General features: G+C 38.8%; 1 protein-coding gene across 6 annotated transcripts in view; it reads right to left on the bottom strand.

Annotated features, from left to right (window-relative positions):
* Nucleotides 1-5,151: 5,151 nt before the first annotated feature.
* Nucleotides 5,152-23,952, bottom strand: part of ERICH3 (glutamate rich 3) — a 64,502-nt gene continuing 45,701 nt past the window's right edge. For all 6 annotated transcript variants that reach the window (XM_088153110.1, XM_088153108.1, XM_088153109.1 and 3 more), the window contains 4 exons: nucleotides 21,875-22,300; nucleotides 17,855-17,986; nucleotides 8,992-14,395; nucleotides 5,152-5,661 (listed from right to left, as the gene is read on the bottom strand). In XM_088153110.1, the coding sequence (XP_088009236.1) occupies nucleotides 9,015-14,395; nucleotides 17,855-17,986; nucleotides 21,875-22,300 (5,939 nt within the window). In that variant the 3' untranslated portion in view covers nucleotides 5,152-5,661; nucleotides 8,992-9,014. The remainder of the gene's footprint in view (nucleotides 5,662-8,991; nucleotides 14,396-17,854; nucleotides 17,987-21,874; nucleotides 22,301-23,952) is intronic.

Genomic DNA, 23,952 nt, shown 5'->3' with positions numbered 1-23,952 from the left:
AGCTGTCTTCAGTTCACTATACCTCCTCCGGAAGTCTACATATGCACAATCTCTATTTTAAGTGAAAAAGAAAAGATATTTTTCTGGGTATTTTATGTCTCATAAGATGCCTTGGAGATCCCAAAATATTAGAAATGAAAATCAAATCAGGTATTAATGCTGGTTCCTTAAAGGTATGTCATGCATGCTTCAATTTAACATGTCATGGTGCTGCAAAGAAATTATAACCCTTACAAAAATTCTCTGACACATATAGTACTGTGCAAAAGTTTTAGGCAGGTATGAAAAAATGCTGTAAAGTAAGAATGCTTTCAAAAATATATATTGTAATTGTTTATGTTCATCAATTTACAAAATGCAAAGTGGGCCAACAGAAGAGAAATCCAAATCAAATCAATATTTGGTGTGACCACCCTTTGCCTTCAAACCAGCATTAATTCTTACACTTGCACAAAGTCAGGGATCTTGTAGGAGTAGAGTCAGGTATATGATTAACCAATTATACCAAGCAGGTGTTAATGATCCTCAATTTCATGTGTAGGTTGAAACACAGTCATTAACTGAAACAGAAACAGCTGTGTAGGAGGCTTAAAACTGGGTGAGGAACAACCAAACTCTGCTCCTAAGTTGAAGTTGTGGATGACAGTTTCATGTCACAGGTCATACACCATGGCAAGACTGAGCACAGCAACAAGACACAAGGGAGTTATACTGCATCAGCAAGGTCTCTCCCAGGCAAAACTTTCAAAGCAGACTGGGGTTTCAAGATGTGCTGTTCAAGCTCTTTTGAAGAAGCACAAAGAAATGGGCAACATTGAAAATTGTAGATGCAATGGTTGGCATTCAGGAAACTTAATGCAGCAGATGGAAGACACATCATGCTTACTTCCCTTTGACATTGGAAGATGTCCAGCAGTACCATCAGCACAGAACTGGTGGAAACCAGTGGGACCCAGGTACACCCATCTACTGTCTGGAGAAGTCTGGCCAGAAGTGGTCTTCATGGAAGAATTGCGGCCAAAAAGCCATACCTCTGATGTGGAAACAAGGCTAAATAACTCAACTATGCACAAAAACATAGGAACTGGGGTGCAGAAAAATGGCAGCAGGTGCTCTGGACTGTCAAAATTTGAAATATTTGGCTGTAGCAGGAGGCAGTTTGTTCGCCAAAGGGCTGGAGAGCAGTATAATGATGAGTGTCTGCAGGCAATAGGGAAGCATGGTGGAGTTTCCTTGCAGGTTTGGGGCTGCATTTCTGCAAATGGAGTTGGAGATTTGGTCAGGATCAATGGTGTCCTCAATGCTGAGAAATACAGGCAGATCTTTATCCATCATGCCATACCATCAGTGAGGTGTGTGATTGGCCCCAAATTTATTCTGCAGCAGGACAATGACCCCAAACATACAGCCAAAGTCATTAAGAATTATCTTCAGCGTAAAGAAGAACAAGAAGTCCTGGGAGTGATGGTTTGGCCCCCACAGAGCCCTGATCTCAACATCATCGAGTCTGTCTGGGATTACATGAAGAGACAGAAGGATTTGAGGCAGCCTGCATCCACAGGAGATCTGTGGTTAGTTTTCCAAGAAGTTTGGAACAACCTACCTGAGTTCCTTCAAAAACTGTGTGCAAGTGTACCTAGAAGAACTGATGCTGTTTTGAAGGCAAAGGGTGGTCACACCAAATATTGATTTGATTTGTATTTCTCTTCTGTTTGCTCACTTTCCATTTCATAAATTGATAAACATAAACAATTACAATAAATATTTTTGAAAGCATTCTTACTTTACAACATTTTTTCACACCTGCCTAAAACTTTTGCACAGTACTATATATAACAATTAAGCATACAGGAACTATTTTTCCATCACAGCTCTATTCATCATAGCACAAAACACAGGATTAGAGCTCTCACCATGAAGTGAAAATGAACCTTGCATCATCCATTAGAATGTTCATAAATCAAATCAGATCACGTCATTTGGGTCAGTGACAAGTCAGCCTTAAATCTCAGACTCTGTGTTATCTCTCTAACATTAAACATTTGTCCACAATTGTGAAGGCTAGATTGCTGCAATCAGATGAATCACTTTACAGCATAAAAATAAGCATTATCACTTTCTAGTATCTGCAAACCAAGGTCCTGTTAATAAAAACTCTGGGTGAGCCAGCAAAACAAAAACCTCATTGGCCATTCATATTACCTGTGAAATTCAGTACATGGTTTGTTACTTGGGGGGGGGGGTGTATTATACATGTTAATAAAAGGAAAAAAATAGGTGGACAAAGCAAGTTTAACAAAAGTAAAATACTAAAAAGTAAATTAAAAAAAGGCAAAGAAAAAAAGAAAAGTAAAAAAAATTAAAAGCTATTGAATTTCTGAATTCCCTTCTTTCTTTCATATTTGCTAATTTGCAATATTTATAAACATTTAGAAGCCAAAATGCAGGTGATCATATCTGTCATGCTGTGTGATGTGTTGTATGGATGGGAAAATTCAGTACATGTTTCCTGTTCTTCCTTACCAACTGAAAAGCTAACCCTAATTTCATTGAGTAGGGGCTTTCCCCATGGTTGAGTTAAAATGCAGTCCACTCATCAGTTTGCTGTCTCTGTTGCCAATCCTTAGTCTGTTTCTACTGCTTCTGTTGCAGGTTATTTCAATTACCTGACTTCACTTCAAAGGAATAGGTGGGAAAGCCAGGGGAGAGCATAGCTGTTTCTGTGAGTCTATTGCATGTTCCAAATGGTGGGGATGTCTAAGTTAAATGTCCACACTTATTGGGATCAAAAAAGTTAACATGGTGGGTATGACCCTCATAAAAAAAGTTGGGCCTTTGACCATGTGATCACAGCCACTAACCTGTTTTTTTTTTACCCTCACCCACCCCTGGAGATGCTCCTGGGTACCGCACATCTCCATGCAAACGCAGGCATTTATGCACATCAGTAAGACCAGTCAGAGAGGAAGCAAATCCCGCCTTCTCTTTTCTCCACTCACACACATGCTCAAAAATTCAGGAGTCTTTTTGATAACTTTCTTCCTTCCCTCTTATATTCCCTTCCCAGTTTTTAAACAGGTGGGCTAAGAAAAACAAGGCCACATATCCAGTAGGTGTCATAAACATGTTTTAGCATTATCACTATCGTTTTCATATATCCATTTCAGATTGGTGGGAAACTATGCTCCTGAGTTTTAATCATCATGGTTGGGATGGAGGGCTCTGGCTGTCTACAAAAAAGGGTCCCAGACTATATGTCACTGTGGGGCCTTTAGTTGCCTGGTCCTGCTTTTCAGCATAGCTAACATGATTTTTGCTCAGTGCTAGCATAGTATAAAATCCTAATATAGAATCCATAATAAGGCAATGGGAACTGATTCCATAAACATGAGATTAAATAGTACTAAACTAATGCTTTTGTTCTCAAGTATTAATATGTGCTGCTTTGCCAACTTCATGCTGGCAAGTTTTCAGAATAAATGCTGCCAGACAGATGGTTAAATGACACACAGCTTAATGCTGTGCCTATTCACTCAGAAGCAAATCCATCAGATTTGGTGAAACATGTACTGCAGTGACAAAGTGTTCTGGAGTACTGTATGCCGAATATCAGCAGATTGAAAGCAGGGCACTTGTATCAACAGAATAATATCTTTCGAGGTGGGTACTAATATCTCTGCGTGTAACAACAAAAGTTTCCCAAATCCCTACTCCAATTATCCTATTCTTTTACAAAGACATCAAAATGAATTCAGACAGGAATAAAGAAACAGGAGTATGCAACTAGAAGCCAAGCACCTGCTGAAACTGGTACTTGTGTAACCCACTGCTGTTTTTCAAGTTACATTGGCTGGATTGGGACGCTATGTTAACAGTACTAGCTTAACCAGGTTTTGTTGACCATATCACAGCTGATTGGGTTCATACAACTTACTAAGCCATAAACCATGGTTTACAAACCCACAGTAGTAAGATTCACACATTACCTTAAACCAAAACCAAACAAAGCAGGTTATGGTTTAGAATAATATATGAATTAAGCCATTATAACCATAGGTGTCCATGGCAATGATTCCAAAATGACAAAACTTGTGTCATGACATCATGATACAAGCTCTGCCCTTTTGCATTTGTGTCACAATGTCACAGGTAAGTACATAAGGAATGGAGTTTTCATTGTGATATCATGTTTCTGTCATTTGCCCCCTCCCAGATATTTATAATGTTAAAAAGGAAGAAGCAAACCTTCCTAAAATCTCCAAAACAAGGAGCATACAGTTTTCTGAGATGAAGGGTATCATCTTAAGAAGAATAAATTTAAGACCTTTAACCAGAATGGTTTCTAATGTTGAAAGGCTAGCTTCTAATACATTATCCTTGCAGGGTTCATAACAGCCAATGGCAAAATCATAAGAAAACTATGAAATTAATGCAGAACACTGATACAGTCTGGCATTGATGGATTTAGTAGTGTTACTGATTTGGTATTCTGGCATCATCCTTTCTCCCCAGTTTTTCAACCTTAAACGTAGTGTTCAGTCAGGAATCTTTGCTCCCGCTCTCTCTCATTCTTTTTCATGTGAACTCTACATCTTCATGAGCAGATGTATGCAGAATTTCTGCACAATACCACAAAGCTTTGTAGAACTCTGGAATCCATCATATGTAAGTACTTTTCAAGGTAGTTACACTGACAAAGTATGTAACCTGTCTAGAAAATGGCTGAATTCCAAAGAACCCTGGGATAAGATCCATTGCAAAAGAGAGACTGTCAGTCCCCATACCTTCCATTCATGCAAGTGTCAGTCTGAATCCAAGCCCATGTCAAAAGGAAGTAGAAAGATGTAACAACATCTATGTCTGTAAGAATTATCTTGTTGATTCCTACAACAGCAATCTGATATGTTATTGGTCTTTAGAGATGATGCGGCTCCCCTTTTAGCTATGGTCAATATCAGAAACAAATTTGGCTAAAGCTTCTACATTATGTACAGAATTAAGTTCAAGACCAATGACAATCTTTTGAAAATCTAATCAGAAGGCACCCACATCCCACGTTTTGGAGCATGTGAATGAACCTAAAGTGTCTGCCTTGCCTATGCTAGCTTTAAAAACAACAGATCAAATACAAAGAGGAAAAGAAAGAAGACAATCACAATATATATAAGTTTTCAGATCTGTTTGCAGGTGTTTTATTGTTCTACATAAAGACTTCAAGTGACTCTTACTGTGCAGCAGAGTTAGCTGGTTGATTTTGGGAAAGTTCCCATTACATAATAATTCTCTGTTTTATTTTGTTTTTAAAAGAAATGTGCGGCAGCTGTTGTACAGGCCTCACCATTATTATTTTCAGAATTATAAAGGAATGCTATTAATGGAATAGGCTAGATAGTGTTTCATTTGTCTGGAGCAGTCCTGGTGCATAGTGGCAGATGTTAATCCTGTGTGTGAAGGAATCAAAGAGGGTAGTTACACCAGCTGGCACCGATCTAAAATGATTTCCTTGAAAAAAGTTACTAAATGATCACGGTAATCAGAACAACAATGGAACGATGAATCGCAAGCATCAGAAGAATGTGAGAAGATGCTTGAATAAGTCTGTGTTTCTGCCAAGTCTTGAGGCAGCGATGATGAGATGGGAAGTTCCAACCCCAAAGCATTCTGGGGAAGCAAAAAACACAGTATTAGTTTACAGTGTATAGAGGATAATTCTTTGGAAATTTAAAAGAGACAAGTACAGTTCCAACATTTTTTAAAATAGCTGTAGATTCTTAAGGCAACCAGAATGAAGATTCATTTTAATCGAGCCCATTAAAGACGTGCATATTCTTTCTCAACTTTAGTGAAGGATGTGGCTGTCTTTAAATCTAAGGACTGTTCAAAGTGCAAACAGTCATTAGCATAACATATTTATCATTCAATATTTAGTTTCTGATTACCATAGCTTGTGATTCAGAATTTGAATTTGGGGAAATGTAGCACTTTTAGAAGCAAACTATCTAAGCATTTCTGCTGTACATTCATATCAGGAGGAAGAGATCTAAGTTAATGATCTGCTGTAGCTTCCTTGGCTTTTGGATGTTTGATAAGTAGAGCACTTGCTCAACACGCTTCTTCCAAGGCAAAAAACCCCCAACTTTAAATGGCTTAGCTACCACAGAGGTCATTATGATGGCTGATACTCCAGTGCCAAATGCATTCTTGCCCTTGCCTTTGTCCTTGCCCTGAGGTGATGCTTACTCTCAGAATAATTCAAAAATTAAAACTGATATTTCATTGGCAAAAGAACTTGACAATTACTAAGATATAGGTGGTCTGCCTTTCAAGGTGGAAATGACAGTCAGTGGTTTTTCATGCAGGCTTGACCTGCAAAGAGTTCCTAGTTCAGTCATGGCAATCACAAAAGATGAAAGCCTCAAAGAGAACAGATAATATTAAGCTGATTCCGGACAATTCCACATAGCAGGTTAAGCTGCTTATCTCTCATGTTTCTCTTGGCTGTTCCTGAAGCTGACTTTAAAAATTCTAGTCCAGAATGCAGTGGGGTGTGGAAATGCGGCCAGGTTGGTGGAGTATGGGTTGGTGAACCACAGCTACCACAGGCCTTGATTGGTCATTCTCCTGCTTCTTGCCCTTCCATGCAGGGAAGGCAAGTCTTATCAGCTCGCCCTTGTATGGGCTAGTCTACCAGGGTCTTCCTCTTCCTTGTAGCAATTGTTGCCTTCTCCCTAGTTCTTATTCATTTCCTTGGCTTTCCAAGATGTTTGCATAGATAGATGTTTTCACATCCCCTTCCCATACTGTCTCCTTTAACACTAACAGAGATCTTTTCTTATTTTTTTCTTTTTTTCCCTTATTCTATTGTCATTGGTCTGACCCTACAGTGATCAAAGCAAAGGAATCAGGGCATTTCTTCATTCCTAAATGAAACTGTAGGTCCACAGAAAAGAAAGAAAGAAAGAATCGGTAGTTCAGCTGTATAGAAGCAGAGTAGCATTCACTGAAACTTTGCAGCTTCTTTCCAACATACCTGGCTTGCAACTTAAGGATTTTAAAAAAAAGGTGGGGGGGAGGAAGGGAAGGGAAACTTTGCAGTAATATAAGCAGAGGATAGGAAAGCAAGGAGAGCTTGCTCCACCCAACATGGGAGAAAACAGAAGGATGCACACTGGGAGATGTAAAGATCAAATGGAGTGATGAGCAAGGAAAGTCAACTGAGTAGCAAATCCTTGCTGAATCAACTGCAGGATTATCTTTACAATGTTAACTAGACCAGGATGAAATGCCTGCCCTGGGCAGCAACCAGCTGTTGGTGTGGAGGTGGCATACCAGGCATTGTAGCCAATCAGAGCTGGGGCTATTATTGGATTAGAAGGAAACGCTAATCCTCTGCTCAGGAAGGCTTTAGGTGGGGATGGGGGTGGCATTTGCAGTGTGTTGGGAGTAGGTGGAAGATGACCTATACCTGGACTCAGGTAGTGGCAAGTGGCCTTTATGGGCAGTGGGGCAAGCAAGAAGTGTGGATCTGGCCTCAGTCTCAAGTTAATGGATGGCCTCAGTCTCAAGTTAATACTCTGCAGGCAGCAGAGTATGAGATTACAACTAGAAAATACTATAATGTGATATGTAGCTTTTATATCACATTGATTGTCTGTGCTGCTTTAGAAGAACGGAGATGTGATGATAGACCAGACATGGAGGTAGGGAAATGTAAAGGTTCTACATCTGGAGCACACCAGGTTGCAGAATAATACTTATGAGTTCAATTTTAAGTTGGGGATTTAGAAAGAGAGTTAATGGGGCCAAAAGGACATATTAAAGTACCTTATTGATCAGCAGACCAAACTGCCAGTGTCAGGGAAATTACACATGAGTGCTCGGAATGACAAGGAAATAGCTCAAGACAACTTTAGCATTTGGAAAAAAGAGATTGTTCTCTCGCTTTCTCTTCCCCACCAGATAAGAACGATTTAAGCAAGATCTGAATATGAAACAGAGAAAAGGGCAGAGAAATTCCAAGGTCTATAAGCTAGTATCATCTATGGACAGAGAGGTGCTTTTCTCTGGATAACTGATTGGGCAGCAGTGAAATGCTTTCTTAGAATGCTTAAATTGTATGTTTAGCTATTTTCAAATAAGCTCAAGCAGTACTGAACTAAGTATGTCATCAATGATCTCCTCCATCAAGGGAAACCAAACCCAGGTAAGCACTGTCCACCAGAAGGTCTACCTTCTCACCACTTGGGAGATCTGGTGTATAATCTATTGCTAAGAAGGAAGTCAGATAACTAAAGGAGCTATGCAGAAAAAAACCAAACTTTAATTAAACACCAGATAACAGTATTGAAAGCATTACTACAGTTGAATATAACTAAATCTTGCCCCATAAGCTGCTGTAAACTTTTCAGAAATCATGGTTTCAAGGTGCTAAATAAATACGCAAATAACCTACTTACAGTACATAACCCTGACTTTCAATCATTTTTTCTTAAAGAATTAAATATATCTCCCCAATGAATTACTGGGATTAATTAATTCATATAAGGTTGAGCAAATAAACCATGACTTGTTCAACCATTTAGTTTATTGAAGAAATGTTCTTGGCTGAGTTCATATATAAATGTACACTATACCCCACAGTTTACAAACCACTGTGGATAGCTTCAGATAACATGCCATACCATATTATGGCCTAGTGCAAAGCAGGCCTTAATGTAATGTAATGTAATGTAATTTAACTTAATTTGTTCCATGACACACTGGGGCTGCAGCTGAGATAGTAGACACAATATACATATATATGTATGCAGGTATGTATGTTGCATCATGGGATCTGTAATGCATCGTGGGACTGGGAATCTGCCTTTGAATGAGGAGAGTGACACACAAAGAGATGTGTTACTTGGCTTGTGTAAGCCCAAAAGCTGTAGATTTTTTTTTTCTTACTTTCTTTCTTTCTTTAACTTTGGCTATTATGCAGCACTTGCTCACCTTCAGCCTAGGTTACTATCTTCTCAGTCAGATCCAGTAGGATCTTGGTAATACTCTCTTTCATATTGCTGGGAGCTCCAGAGAATGGTATTTGTCATTGCGATCGTTTCATCTGTAGCCTCCTGCAATTCTATTTCACTGCTTTTATTTCCATCTTTTTCTTCTGAAGCAGATCCAGTAGGATCTTGGTAATACTCTCTTTCATACTTCTGGGAGCTCCAGAGAATGGTATTTGTCGTTGCGGTAGTTTCATCTGTAGTCTCCTGCAATTCTGTTTCACTGCTTATAAGTCCATCTTTATCTACCGAAGCAGATCCAGTAGGATCTTGGTAATACTCTCTTTCATACTGCTGGGAGCTCCAGAGAATGGTATTTGTCATTGTGGTAGTTTCATCTGTAGTCTCCTGCAATTCTGTTTCACTGCTTATATTTCCATCTTTTTCTTCCGAACCAGATCCAGTAGGATCTTGGTAATACTCTCTTTCATACTGCTGGGAGCTCCAGAGAATGGTATTTGTCGTTGTGATAGTTTCATCTGTAGTCTCCTGCAATTCTATTTCACTTCTTATATTTCCATCTTTTTCTTCCAAAGCAGATCCAGTAGGATCTTGGTAATACTCTCTTTCATATTGCTGGGAGCTCCAAAGAATGGTATTTGTCATTGCGATAGTTTCATCTGTAGTCTCCTGCAATTCTATTTCACTGCTTGTATTTCCATCTTTTTCTTCGGAAGGGATTTCTTCCAAAGGCTCCCCTATTCCTTCTTCCTCAGCTTTAGCAATCTCAGTGATCTCCCTTTTTTCTGCTACTACAACAGCAAAAAAATCTTCCATCACAGCACCCTCCTGAGTCAATGCTTCTTCTGCTGATCTTCCCACTGGAGGTTCTTCTTTATCTTCCACTTTTTCATTGATCTGTGATACTTCTGTTATCAATTGCTGAATCCCTATTAACAGAGCTTCTTCTACATCTGCAAGTGTTATCATTCCTTCTTTTAGCACCTCTTCTCTTGTGTCTGAGTCATCGTCTTCCTTCTCTTCTTCAGGAGCTATGACTTCCTCCTGCACTTCCATGTAAAGAAATGTTTCCCTTGTTTCAGTCTCATCAGATACTTCAAATTGGAGACCAGCTTCATGATTCATCCCCTGCTTTTTATTATCTCCTCCAACAAATGCTTCTTTTCGTTTCACTTCTGCTATAATCTCTTCTCTCACTAACCTTTGCTCTCCAATGATGGTTTCTGTCAGAGATCCTCTGACCACAGAAACCACTTCTCCCTCTGCTTCTGAATCTTCCGTCTCTTTAGCTTCTGCCTCCTCTTCATGTGCTACCTCAGCCTCTGCTTTTACAGTTTCTGCCTTCCATTTAACCTTGCCTTCTGCCTTCTTTTTAATTGTCCTCTCAGCTTTTGCCTCTTCGACTTCTAATTCCCTTGCAGCTATTATATCAGACTCTGCCTCTACGATTTCTGCTTTCCCCTTAAGTGTCACCTCAGCTTCTGCTTCTTCAGCATCTAACTCTCCTTTGGGTACCATCTTAGTTTTGACCTGTCCAGTTTCTGCCTCCATTTTAAGTGCCACCTCAGCTTCTGCTTCTTCAGCACCTAACTCCCCTTTAGGTACCACCTTAGCTTTGACCTGTCCAGTTTCTGCTTCTCTTTTAAGTGTCCCCTCAGCTTCTGCCTCTTTGAGTTCTAATTTCCCTTTAGGTATTACATCAGCCTCTTCCTCTATAATTTCTCCCTTCCCTTTAAGTGCTTTCTCTCCTGCCTTCCCTTTAAGTGTCACCTCAGCTTCTGATTCTTCAACTTCTAATTCCCCTTCAGATATCACATCAGCCTCTGCCTTTACAGTTTCTGCTTTCTGTTTAAGTGCTACCTTGCCTTCCATTTTCTTTTTAAGTGTCCCCTCAGGTTCTGCACCTTCGACTTCTAATTCCCTTTCAGCTATCATATCAGATTCTGCCTCTATAGTTTCTGCTTTCCCCTTAAGTATCATCTCAGCTTCTGCTTCTTCAACATTTAACTCCCCTTTACGTACCATGCTAGCTTTGACCTGTCCAGTTTCCGCATCCCTTCTAAGAGACTCCTCAGCTTCTGCTTCTTCAGCTTCTAACTCCCCTTTAGGTACCACCTTAGCTTTGACCCGTCCAGCTTCTGCTTTCCATGTAATTGTAACCTCAGCTTCTGCTTCTTCAGCATCTAACTCCCCTTTAGGAGCCACCACAGCTTTAACCTCTCCAGTTTCTGCTTTCCATTTAAGTGTCACCTCAGCTTCTGCTTCTTCAGCATCTAACTCCCCTTTAGGTGCCATCTTAGCTTTAACTTCTCCAGTTTCTGCTTTCCATTTAAATGTCACCTCAGCTTCTGCTTCTTCTGCATCTAACTCCCCTTTAGGTGCCATCTTAGCTTTAACCTGTCCACTTTCTGTTTTCCATTTAAATGTCACCTCAGCTTCTGCTTCTTCAGCATTTAACTCTCCTTCAGGTATCACCTTAGCTTTGACCTGTCCAGTTTCTGCTTCCCGTTCAAGTGTCACCTCAGCTTCTGCTTCTTCAGCACCTAACTCCCCTTTAGGTACCACCTCAGCTTCTGCTTCTTCAGCACCTAACTCCCCTTTAGGTACCACCTTAGCTTTGACCTCTCCAGTTTCTGCTTTCCCCTTAAGTGTCACCTCAGCTTCTGCTTCTTCAGCATCTAACTCTCCTTTGGGTACCATCTTAGCTTTGACCTCTCCAGTTTCTGCCTCCCTTTTAAGAGTCACCTCAACTTCTGCTTCTTCAGCTTCTAACTCTCCTTTGGGTACCATCTTAGCTTTGACCTCTCCAGTTTCTGCCTCCCTTTTAAGAGTCACCTCAACTTCTGCTTCTTCAGCTTCTAACTCTCCTTTGGGTACCACCTTAGCCTTGACCTGTCCAATTTCTGCTTCCGTTCTAAGAGTCACCTCAACTTCTGCTTCTTCAGCTTCTAACTCTCCTTTGGGTACCACCTTAGCTTTTACCTGTCCAATTTCTGCTTCCCTTTTAAGAGTCACCTCAACTTCTGCTTCTTCAGCTTCTAACTCTCCTTTGGGTACCACCTTAGCTTTGATCTGTACAGTTTCTGCCTCCCTTTTAAGGGTCACCTCAACTTCTGCTTCTTCAGCTTCTAACTCTCCTTTGGGTACCGCCTTAGCCTTGACCTGTCCAGTTTCTGCTTTCTCCTTAAGTGTCACCTCAGCTCCTGCTTCTTTAGCATCTAACTCTCCTTTGGGTACTATCTTAGCTTTGACCTGACCAGTTTCTGCCTCCCTTTTAAGAGTCACTTCAGCTTCTGCTTCTTCAGCATCTAACTCTCCTTTGGGTACCACCTTAGCCCTGACCTGTCCAGTTTCTGCCTCCCTTTTAAGAGTCACTTCAGCTTCTGCTTCTTCAGCATCTAACTCTCCTTTGGGTACCATCTCAGCTTTGACCTGTCCAGTTTCTGCCTCCTTTTTAGGAGTCACCTCAGCTTCTGGTTCTTTGGCTTCTAACTCTCCTTTGGGTACCATCTTAGCTTTGACCTGTCCAATTTCTGCTTCTCTTTTAAGAGTCACCTCAGCTTCTGCTTCTTTGGCTTCTAACTCTCCTTTGGGTACCATCTTAGCTTTGACCTGTCCAATTTCTGCTTCTCTTTTAAGAGTCACCTCAGCTTCTGCTTCTTTGGCTTCTAACTCTCCTTTGGGTACCACCTTAGCTTTGACCTGTCCAGTTTCTGCCTCCCTGTTAAGAGTCATCTCAGCTTCTGCCTCTGTGACTTCTAACTGCTCCTTAGGTCCCACCTCAGCTTTGGCCTCTTCAGTTTCTGCCTTCCTTTTAAGTGCCTTGTCTCCTTCTGCCTCCCATTGAATCTGCACTTTCCCCCCTACCTCTTCTTTTCCTACCTCCCCTTTAATTTTAACTTCTCTTTCTGCCTCATCAGTTTCTGCCTCTCCTTTAAGTGCCATCTCAGCCTCTCCCTCTTCAGCTTCTGCCTTTCCTCTGAGTGCTATCTGTTCTTCTTCAATCATTTTCTTTCCTCGAGACAATCCTTTCATTTCTCCCTCTAACTCTTCAGCCCACATCTCTCCTTTTGCCTTTTCCTTCCCTAATGATTCTTCCTTCAGCAATGCCATAGCTTCTAAGCTAGTTTCAGTAGAAAGCTCTTCTTTCTCAATGTCCAGTTTCTCTTCTAGAGGTGCCATTTTGGACATTAGGCTCTCTTCAGTCCCTTTTTCTTTCTCTTTCTCTGAATATGGTTGGTCTGCTGACTTGCTTTCCTCAGTTATTTTTGAATGTTCTTCTTCTGCTAAAATAACCCTTTCGGTTTCATGGTCGAGGAAGGCCTCTTCCACCCTAGGCTCTATTTTCTCGAGGGCTAAATCTTCTGTAGATATGGCTTTCATCCCATTCACATCTTGGTATAACTCTTCATCCCATCTGGATGAAATGCCTTGGATTATTTCTTCCATCTCAGAGGGAACTTTTCTATCACTTCCATCACTTACTGCCTTTTCATCTCTGGAGAGAACATCTCCCACTTGTAATTTCGGTGTTGTAAGTCCTGCTTCTGTAAGGGAAATGGAGCTCAATTCATATTTTCCCTCCTCTATATTTTCATCTTCCCTCAAAAATGTATCATCCTTTCTTTTCTTTTCCATTATGCTAGCTCTTTTTCCAGCCTCTACTGTATATTTTTTCTCTTGAAAAGTTACCTTTTCTTCAGGTTCAGTTTCTCCCACCTTTTCTTGTACCTCCCCTATAGTAATCTTTTCTGCAAATGTTGCCTCCAAAGCTTCTTTTGTCTCATATTTTCCTTTCACACTTTCTTTTGCTTCATGCATGTCTCTTTCCACCATCTTAATTCCTCCTAATTCTCCCGTCTTTAAAACTTTTGATGCCTCAGTTACTTCTTCTGTACTTTCTTCTGCCTCAGGGGTCTGCCATCGCACATATTCTTCTCTCTTAGCTGCTCCTGGCTTACTAAACTTTGTGTCTTCAACTTTTTCCTCTTCTGATTCAAATCCCCCTAGAACCTCCTCTCCGTGAGCAGCTTTATGTTTTGTTGCCATTCTCTCTGCTTTTGCCCTGCTCTCAGATGTTATTTCTTCCTGGGGTGTTATTTCTTTTTCTATACTGGCCAGGTCTGATTCTATGGGTTTTTTCTCCCATTCTGTTTTACCTGCCACAAGTTCAGGCTTTACTGCCTGGTCTGCTCTAAGGCTTGCTATATTTTGGGCTAGCAATTCTTCTGTTAGAGCTGCTTCTTTGGGGCTTTCCCCATCTACAGGCTCCTCTTCCTCAAGTACTCTTTCCTTGTCCACCATCTGTCTCTCTTTTTTCATTTGCTTGGCAGCCTTCTGTGATTCAATTCTTCCTGATTGTTTTGCCAAGGAAGCTCCATCTGGTACTATTAAAATAAGCACAGTATGAGTTGTAATTGTGACAACTTTATCAGTTTGGCATTTTAAAAAATACATTGACATATATTTCACCTGCCCTTGTTGACTCAGCCATTTTGAGTGGATAGCCATTGGTGGCTTTGCTTCTTGGATTAACTTGACAGCAGCTGATTTGTGAAGGATGCTGCAGTACAATGGTAAACTGGACAGGTTAATTTTATGGTCCCACATTATTCTACATAAGTTAAGAGTGTCAAGGAATCTTGCTCTACTATGGCTCATAATTAGTCTAGTTTGCAAGCTGCCTGGTATTCCTCCTATATTACTAACTTTGCTGGTGCTTCTTTTACACATAACATTGTCAGAAAAGCCTTCCTTTTCCAAGAGAACTGACTACTACAAAGTATTGAAAAAGACTGGCCTTATTACTGAAGTTGGAGTACAAAAATGATAAATCAATATGACATTCTTCAGTCCAGAAAAGGTCCATGAAAAGAAAACAGTTTTAGAAGATTTGAATTATAGGAATAGAAAGATTTTGAAATGCATTAAATCAAACATTAAAGGTCAGTGTGTACACACACATATCCAAGAATGATATATCTTGAACACAAATGTGGCCCTACATCAAAATACCTGGGAATTTATTCTAAAATCAAATACTTTAGATACATCATATTCTAGCCACTAGATAATAAGCCCAGTCTTAGTTGCTGAAATGAAATTATTGGCCACCTTCCCATGGTTTTGTGTCTATATAACTTCAAATACAAGCATAAGGGGGAAAATGCATGGATTGAATAACTGACATAATTACTTCTTTCCAAGAATTGTAATGTTTCCAAAAATTTCATTCCAAAAATTGTAATGTTCTCGATCCCCTGGATCTATCATAAAACAATTCCTAGCCTTTAAAAAAAGGATATGGAAGTACATTTATAAATATACATTTAAGTACATATGAATGTGACTTTTCATGTAGTTAAAACAAGTAAATTAAAAAATGCCAATTAGTAGGATATGAGAAATAACCACATGGGAACAAGAACAAGGTGTCTACAAGGGGTTAAAAAGTTAAAATGGGGGCCAAAACCCACAATCAAAGTCCTGTCCCTTTTTAATGTTTGTTGTGTGACACATGTAAAAAAGAGGCAGATCTTCAATCAAATGGTTGCTGCTCCCATCTTGATTTTTTGACCCCTACCTGCAAATGTATCTGACCAAGAATCCATATAACTGCTTTCTATAAATATCAGCAGAACAACATAGGATCTGGCCAGGAAGAATTGTGACGTACAATAAAATATTCTGGCCTGGATGGGAGTAAATCACCATTTTGTGAAGCCAGAAAAAAGACAACAGAAAAAGTAAGAGCGTGCCATTATCAGAATATATTACAGAAAAATAGTGTTAAGCCTATTTGAGAATAATGACTCCTAATTTATGTGGGATTTGGGATTTACTTTTCCCACTGATTTCAGTGAGAATTATGTGTAACAGGTAATGCAGGACTATATATAAACATAATGTCCAGTGGACTTTAATGGGATTTATTTCTGGATTGTTGCCTAATTCTGTTTATACTAGTCTTTTTCCTTTAATTGGAAATACTAGTCAATGTACTCATTATCAATTATGTTAAAAAATCCAGTCATAAGGATAGAAGAAGAAATATATAAATATCTGACAAGATTTCATGCTAAGGATTAAGGAAAATATTATAATGGAATCTATAATAAGATAGATTCTTATAGACTTTTCTAACCCGTATGCTTGTATAATTTCAGTACTTGGCACTAAAAACTATTGGAGCTGAAGTGCTGATAGCATCCATCTAGACCTTTATGCTGTATGTGACTTTCAGCGAACAATGCAATCAAATCAGACATATCTTGGAATCAAAAATTGCTTCTTAGGGGAACAGAGCAAAAGAAAGTGCTTATAATTCAGCCAGGGGAATAAGGAAAAAGAACAGCAGCATTATTAAGAAAACCTCCATTTGCCTTGTGACAAAATGGTTTATTGGAGCCAAATTTGTATGGTATTGTATGAAGTGGAAGAAAGCATCTAAACTGTTACCTGCTGGTCAGTCTCATCAAGAGGCTGCCAGGCTAACATGTATCTCAGTGTTAGGGATTTGGATAATTAAGGCCCAAACTAGACATTATGGAAGACAGGAAACTGATACTGACCTTCATTTCCTCGTAACATCAAATAAAACTCCACATCCATATATATTCATAGGTGGTACTTCCTTGCTCTTCATGAACATTAATAACATGATTTGTTGAATAAGTCCCAAGTGAAGGTCACACATAATACTAAGCCATAAAGCACAGTTTACGAACCAAAATTGCTGGGTTCCCACAATAGGCAATGGGAACTGCATAAAGTATATTGAAAATATGATTGCACCACCTGATATGCATATAATACTTCCCCTCTAACAATAGCATTAAAACTTGTCGGATATTTATATTTTTCTTCTTCTATCCTTATGACTGGATTTTGCATGGCTGAGATTTCAAATCACTATCAGGTAGAATAAGCCAGCTGTTAAAAATTTGACTTGGACTCCACCCATTCTTAAAACACTCTGGAACAGGAGCTGGGCATTATATATGGAGGCCCAGAAAGCTGCTTTTGGGGGTTTCTCAGAGGTTTCAATAATTTAAGACAACTTCATCTCAGTATTATATTTTTTCTTATAGTGTACAGCTGTAGAAGAACCTGACTTGTGACCTGAAGTTTACCTTTTGCTCATGTGATAGCAAAATTCCCAGCCAATATGCTCTGTAAAATTGTTGGATAATGTAAGACATGAGGAAGCAATCTCTGTCTGGTGGGAAGGGGGGGTCTTTTTTTTTTTTTAGTTGACTTCCAGGAGCTACAAGGAACATATTTGGTGATACAATCTTGTCACCATACAGGTGATTAAACACATTATTTGTAAGGGTTGGGAGGGTTTGGCAAAGTAAAGGATAACATTGATGCATTCAACCTCAGATTGACTACATCCATTTGAACTTTAATTGACTCAGGAAAAAAAGGCTGTAACTACACTGCCAAATATCAGCCATTATGCCAGCAAAGATAATCTAGGCTATTTTGGAAAGCTCTTGGGACCATAAATTAGAGGCTGGAGAAGGCCCGATGAGGCCTTTAGCTGCTTCCCCTGAGTTATATCTGAGTTCCCTGCATATATAAATGTTTTGTAGCGCATAGGTTGATGTGCAAGGAATGGGCTGAAGGTTAAGCAGTTTCAAGGATCACTCTTTCCCTAGGAAGACAGTATTTGACAGTAGGTATTGAGACAGTAGTTATTGAGAAACCTTTTTCCCTATGAAAGAGAGAAAAAGAAGAAAAATATGGAAGTATAAAACATAAGGATTAAAAATCAATTAGACATGGCATTTAACTGGAAAGAAATATTAAAGATAAGCTTCCATGCAAACAGCTGAATTTACCTTCATGTTTTTGAGTAGCAGTTATATGTTCTTCCTCATCCTCTGTACTGTAATCACTAGGTTCAGGTTCAGAACTCAAAAGTTGATCTTTTGCAATAGCCTCAGCTATTTTCTCTCTGACCGATTTGCGATCTTCAAAAAAAATAGTACCGCAATCATAAAAGGAGAGAGCAAAAAGAGAAAACAAAAAAAAAAAAACCCTTGAACTTAAAATGAGCTTACAAATTACTCTACAACTAGCTAAGGATGGCAATTAAGATCCAGCAAAGTTCTTCACCATAAAGATGAATTATGCACACGTGTCAGCAAACGTCATTCTTTCTTTAGGCAATGAAAATTTCATGCAGCACTATCTTCCCCATGCAAAAATTACACAAAGCACTCACCGCCTTCAAATACCACCAAGCCATAAGGTCACCTTTGTTCAGAAATGGTTTTAATTTGTGCACAAATTAAAAACAGAAAGGTATCCTGAAGGCAGGATACAAACAACAACAAGAGCAATAACAACAATACAATTGAAAAGCTATTATTCCACCACAGATAAGCTAAGGGCATCTTTGAATACTAAGCTTCCTGACACAATTCCAACAGTTTTGTTAATTCCTTAAGAAAGTAAAATAGCTTGCAAGCTCTGTCTCATTTGGATGCATGGGAAGGGCTGAATGCAAATCCCCACACGTTCAACATGTGCATATCCGGTTCTGCTGTGCAGAACTTCCACCACATTATTATTAGGGTCTGTGACAGCTTAAAATGGTACTAATATTTTCACTGCAACTTTAGGGTTTTCATAATAAGGTTATTTACATTCCACTTGTTTGTAACAAAATATGCATTATTAATATCACATTCCTATCAGCTCAGAAACCACGATTCCTGGAACAACAGCGCATTTTTTTCTTCTGTCCAAAATGACATCAAAGGAGAGAGAAAGAAATTGCCCTGTAAGTCAAAATTCTCTCCAGCGTTTATGTTATGCCTTTTTAAAAAGGAAAAGACTGAGGGTTCTCCTGAAGTACAGACACACTATTCATGCATTTTGCAGTAAAACCTTCAGCAGCACTGCATCACCTATAGGTTAACGTGTCTATAAAATGGTTAAGCCAGTTTGGTGCATGGAGATTCCTTTATTTTATCTCTACAATGTAAGCAAGATGGATAAGGCATTGCCATGTACAGTTTAAGGCTACAATGGATCCTAAACAACCTGCCACTGATCCAACCATAGATGTGAAGAATAAATAGCCTGCAACTAGCAGTGAGGATCTCCAGTAACTAGAAGACTCTCTTAGCATATATAGTTTCTGTGGGTTGATGTCTCAGCTTTCATTCCTTTTTAGTGTTAACATCTCGTCTGAAAAGTTTTTGTCCACCGTGGACATAATCAATTGGTGTGTTATCCATGTTGTCATTATGACATGGGTACATATATTTGCAGAGGTAACTGTCAACCATTGATCAATAAACCCTAGACCTAGCCCTAACCCTAAACCTAACCCAGGTTTTTCAACCTTGGCAACTTTGAGATGTGTGGACTACAACTCCCAAAATTTCCCAGCCAGCATGCTAACTGGGGAATTCTGGGAGTTGAAGTCCACACATTTTAAAGTTGCCAAGGTTGAAAAACACTGCCCTAACCCATTTGGTGGTTAAAAAAAGATGCATGACAGCCAAAATGAGCAGATGTAATCAATTAGTGCATGAAACTCACTGGCAGGCAAAAAGTTTTTGGCAGGCAAAAAAGGAACAAGAGCTGATGCTTCTCTCACTGGATTTGGGCAACCTGCTAAGAAATAAGATTCATTCAATTTACAGAGCTTTGAGAGGTACTACCTGTAATACATTTCCAAGGGAGAATATCCTTGTATCATTTTCACATATATATGCTTCTTTTATATGCCTCTTCTGGGCATTCCTGCTACTCCTCTCCTGTGAACTTGACCTTTTTTTCTCCTTTCTTTACTACTCTACTATGCTGGCTATTGTCAAATGTTACAATCTGAGTCCTGCTATAAAACAGGGGAGTCATTCTGTGTATGGATGACTGTTCTGATTTGTCTGAATAAAGGGACCTGACTAGACTGATCAAAGGATTTGTGCTTCAAACCAGTCTTAGAATCTGATCCCCTACCACAACTAATTGGTTAATTAAGCTTTATATGGTCTTAATGATTGAATATCATTAGGTTGGATATACTGCTGTTCCCAAAACAATTCATTGTATGCTGATCTTCAAAATCATCCATTACAATGTTAAATCTGTCCTCACATTCCCATTCAGAAATTTTAAATAACAACTTTTTATTTGTTTGCCAGTACATTCATCATGGCATACCATATCACCTACTGCCCGGTAAAACTTTTTTTTAAAGAGATGTTGGTAGTTGAGATTTTTACTACCCTGAACTACATCAGCAGAATCTGAAGACACTACTAAATGCTGTAGTAACTCAAAACTAAAGCTATCAAACAGTCATTTGATTATCATGGTCATAAGTCTGAGCAAAATAGAAATGATGATATTCTTTTACACTAAAATCTGTGGCAGGCTACTGAATCAACCTACATGATTTCTCCATGCTTGCATTTAGCATTAGAATATTTAATCCTATATGTATGCTTATTAAGTGGTTAATAACTTCATTCCTCAATTGTACTTAAATATTCATCTCATCTAACAGTCTAATTGCAAAGTCACTCATATTGAAAACCTAGCATATGGATGAAGGAAAATATTTCAAGCAACTAAACACCTATAAATAATTCAACATAATTATCCAGAACTGTATTTTTTTCAATCTTCCTCCATGTTTTATACACAACAAATTGCAAGGCAATGAAAAGCAATCCAGCACCAAGATGTTAGCAAACAATTCCCATTTTATAACCTTCTGCCCATGCTGAACTATTAAATCTAGCAACACAAAGCAATATGAAACAATCTATCAACATCTATTAAACCAAGCAAGAACATAGTATATCACCATCTGAAGAACATATTCTAAACCACAAATCAAAATATTAGCATGACTTATGGCTTTCTTTCATGTCTGCATCACCACTGATAGCATGCTAATTAGTATTAATTGATTCACTCTTACAATATTTCCTTTAATTTACAAGCTAAATTAAAAAAAATAAAAATAGAATACTTCTGTTTTTCTTGCCAATGGATCTGATGCAGGAAACAGGAATAATCTGTGTAAATAAAAATCCATATTTTATGATTCATGGAAACGATCGTATGGGTTAGAATTCTGGATATTGTAGCCCAATATATTTAGTGGACAGTTTGGGAAGATTGGATTGGACAATGGTAGCCTAGATGGTCAAATAATCTGACCTAGTATAAGGAAGGATTATCTAAATTTGGTAATCGATAGTCTCCATAATCATGAAAAATGTGAAAAAAAAAGCAACCCTTGTATTTGGGTCTCCCAATTCATTGTCCCAAATGATAAAAATACACAAAGGTTTGTTTTAGATATTATGTTTCTGAGTCTTTACAAAATACACACAAATCAACTGCTTTGATACAATCATCCTTTAGAATTTTGTTCTTTTTGTAATAGTTCTGCCAATTAAGATTTCAGTGATGATCACTATCAAGTCCAAGCATATTCACTGATCTAAGATTCATTTCATCTGTTTGCCCCTGCTACCAACTAGGAATGAAATTAATTCAGTCAAAAAATGTCCCATGCACATTAGTGATAGAGACAAGAGAAAGACTCACCAAAGCCATACAGGTAATAGTACTCCATTCCAGCACTTAAAAAAATAAGATAACACAGCAATTTCAAGACAAAACTCTGCCAGTTATCTCGCAGATACAGCAAAGCAAAACCTTGCCCCATTCAAGGATATTAATAGATTTAGGAAGATTCAAGCAGGGTTCCCCCCCCCCAGATGCAATATCAAAACGCAGCACAGAAAAATCAGCATTCACTTAAGAATCACCAAAACACACTTGTATTTGCCAGACCCATCACAGATCTCTCGGCAAACCATACTCACCACCTTCCTTATCTTCAGAAATCTTGCTTCCCAGATGTCCTTCTAGAGCACTCCTTTTCAAATGCACTAACTTATCCTTCTCTTCCTCCTCCCCATCTTCCCTCATGTTTATGTCTACCGACCCTATATGCTTGAGTTCCTCACGGCCTGGACTCATGTCCTGAAGGTTCATCTCCACCTTTTCTTCATAGAAGATATCTGGCACATTCTTGGTGGCCATGTTTTCTGTTTCCCCCAAGTTTTCCTCTTCTTCCACATCAGTTTCCTGACTTCCCTCTCGTTGAGATTTGGTGGTTTCTGTGTCATATTCTGAATGAATGTCTGTATTGTCTTCCTCATCCTCACGCTTCCTGGTTTCAGACTCAGATTCATTTTCGCTGCTGTATAATGTGCTGCTGCAGGAGAGGGAAAGCACATGCTTTCTATCTACAAAGAGTAAAGACAATTACATTTTAATGGCATCCAATCTTTGTAATCATTACTTGCCAGGTCAAATAGAGAAACCTAGAATTATGCATGAAAAAGTGCCTCCCTCCATAGAAATGCAAAGTATTGTTTAAGTATTTCTAAAGCAGCCCTTAGGTGATCTCCAAATGTATAGGATTAAAAATGCCCAGAATTCCCAGCCAGAATGCCAGAAGGTATAGCCACAACACGTCTGTGAAAATCTATTCTTGGATGAGATGTGAGCATATATTGGATCTAAATTTCAATTTCAGGCACCTATTATTGTTACCTACATGTTACAGTACAGTTACTGCCAACTGATTCAATTTGTCAATTAAAATCAGTTCATCTAAGACTATTAATCTGTATTCTAAGAACTGGTTGCATCAAGTAAAGGAAACAGACTCTTTATGTCTTTCCCAGTTCCATCTTGGCTGTGACTTTCCTTATGCTGCCTGTGTCCCTCCATCTGGCCCTTCAGTTCCTGTGTGCTCCACCCTCATTCTTCTTTCTGCTATTCTCTTGCTTCTACCATGAGAAGATTGGTGCCAAAGTCTAGCAACACATACACAGACTTTTCTAGTAACGTCACCAGAGAAATGCTATTTTTTAAAAAAAGGAATCAAACTAAGGACCACAGAATTAATTTGGAAAATGCTGCACCTCCCCAATTTTTATTTTTCATTTGCCACATATTCTTAACGAGCAATATCCATTTATTAGTAGATGCCTCATAGTTCAACTGATCAAGGGAAGCCATAAGAATTTTGTTCTAAAAACACTACTGTTAATGTGATAACATCTAATTCTTGTGCCTTCCATTTAATGCAGTTCTGACTTCTAGTATGTTTCAGGTTTTGCCTGCTGTTAATGACAATTAATTGTGATTTCTGAAAATATTTTAAATTGTTATTTCCATTTGTGCTGTTCTAAATATTTTGCAGGATTTGCAGATTTTTGTAAAATAAACATGCTCGCTGGAGCTAAAATGTATGATCTTAGTTATCTTTTGCATTACACTAATGTAATGCAATGTATTTTACAGCCACTGTTATAAAAATGACTGCATCACCACTGAGAGGGTCATTATAATCTTAATTTTCCAGATGGGAAAGCAAAGAACACATAACTAGTCAATATATACAGCCAGTCAAGAACTTGATGAGAGCTAGAATTTGAGTAATCTGTGGTCCAGATCTGAGTAATCTGTTGTCAAGCCTCTCTCAGCTGACAAGGCAAGAATGTGTTTCCCACAAAATGAAGGCTCAGATAAATAGATTGATTACAGCAAACCCATGAAGCCATTAGGAAGAATTCCAGAGACTCTTGTGTATCAAATGTCAGCCCTATTTATAACAATCAATATTCAAACTTCTTGCACCTCTTTCTCCTGCCTGGTCTACATAAAAAGCTACAAGAGAATCTCTTTTCAGCAGGAGAGACAATTTCCAGCTTTCCTCATTTGGGCAATGGACTGATATCAGGTTGTTTACTTCTGACCATTTGCAAAATAACTTTCATATCTGTGGTCCAGCTCTAATAAATGGAGACCATCAGCTATCACCTTGTGTTTTAACAGGAAATAGGGAAGCTCAATGCCCCATTTCATGTTCACCCCTATTTGAAATCTA

This window comes from Python bivittatus, unplaced genomic scaffold, assembly GCF_059951505.1.
Source record: "Python bivittatus isolate LINGU-HERP-01145 unplaced genomic scaffold, Pbiv_v1 ctg000700_np1212, whole genome shotgun sequence".
NCBI lineage: Eukaryota > Metazoa > Chordata > Lepidosauria > Squamata > Pythonidae > Python > Python bivittatus.
The sequence above is the reverse complement of the archived record's forward strand: the minus strand, read 5'-3'. Positions and strand labels throughout refer to the sequence as shown.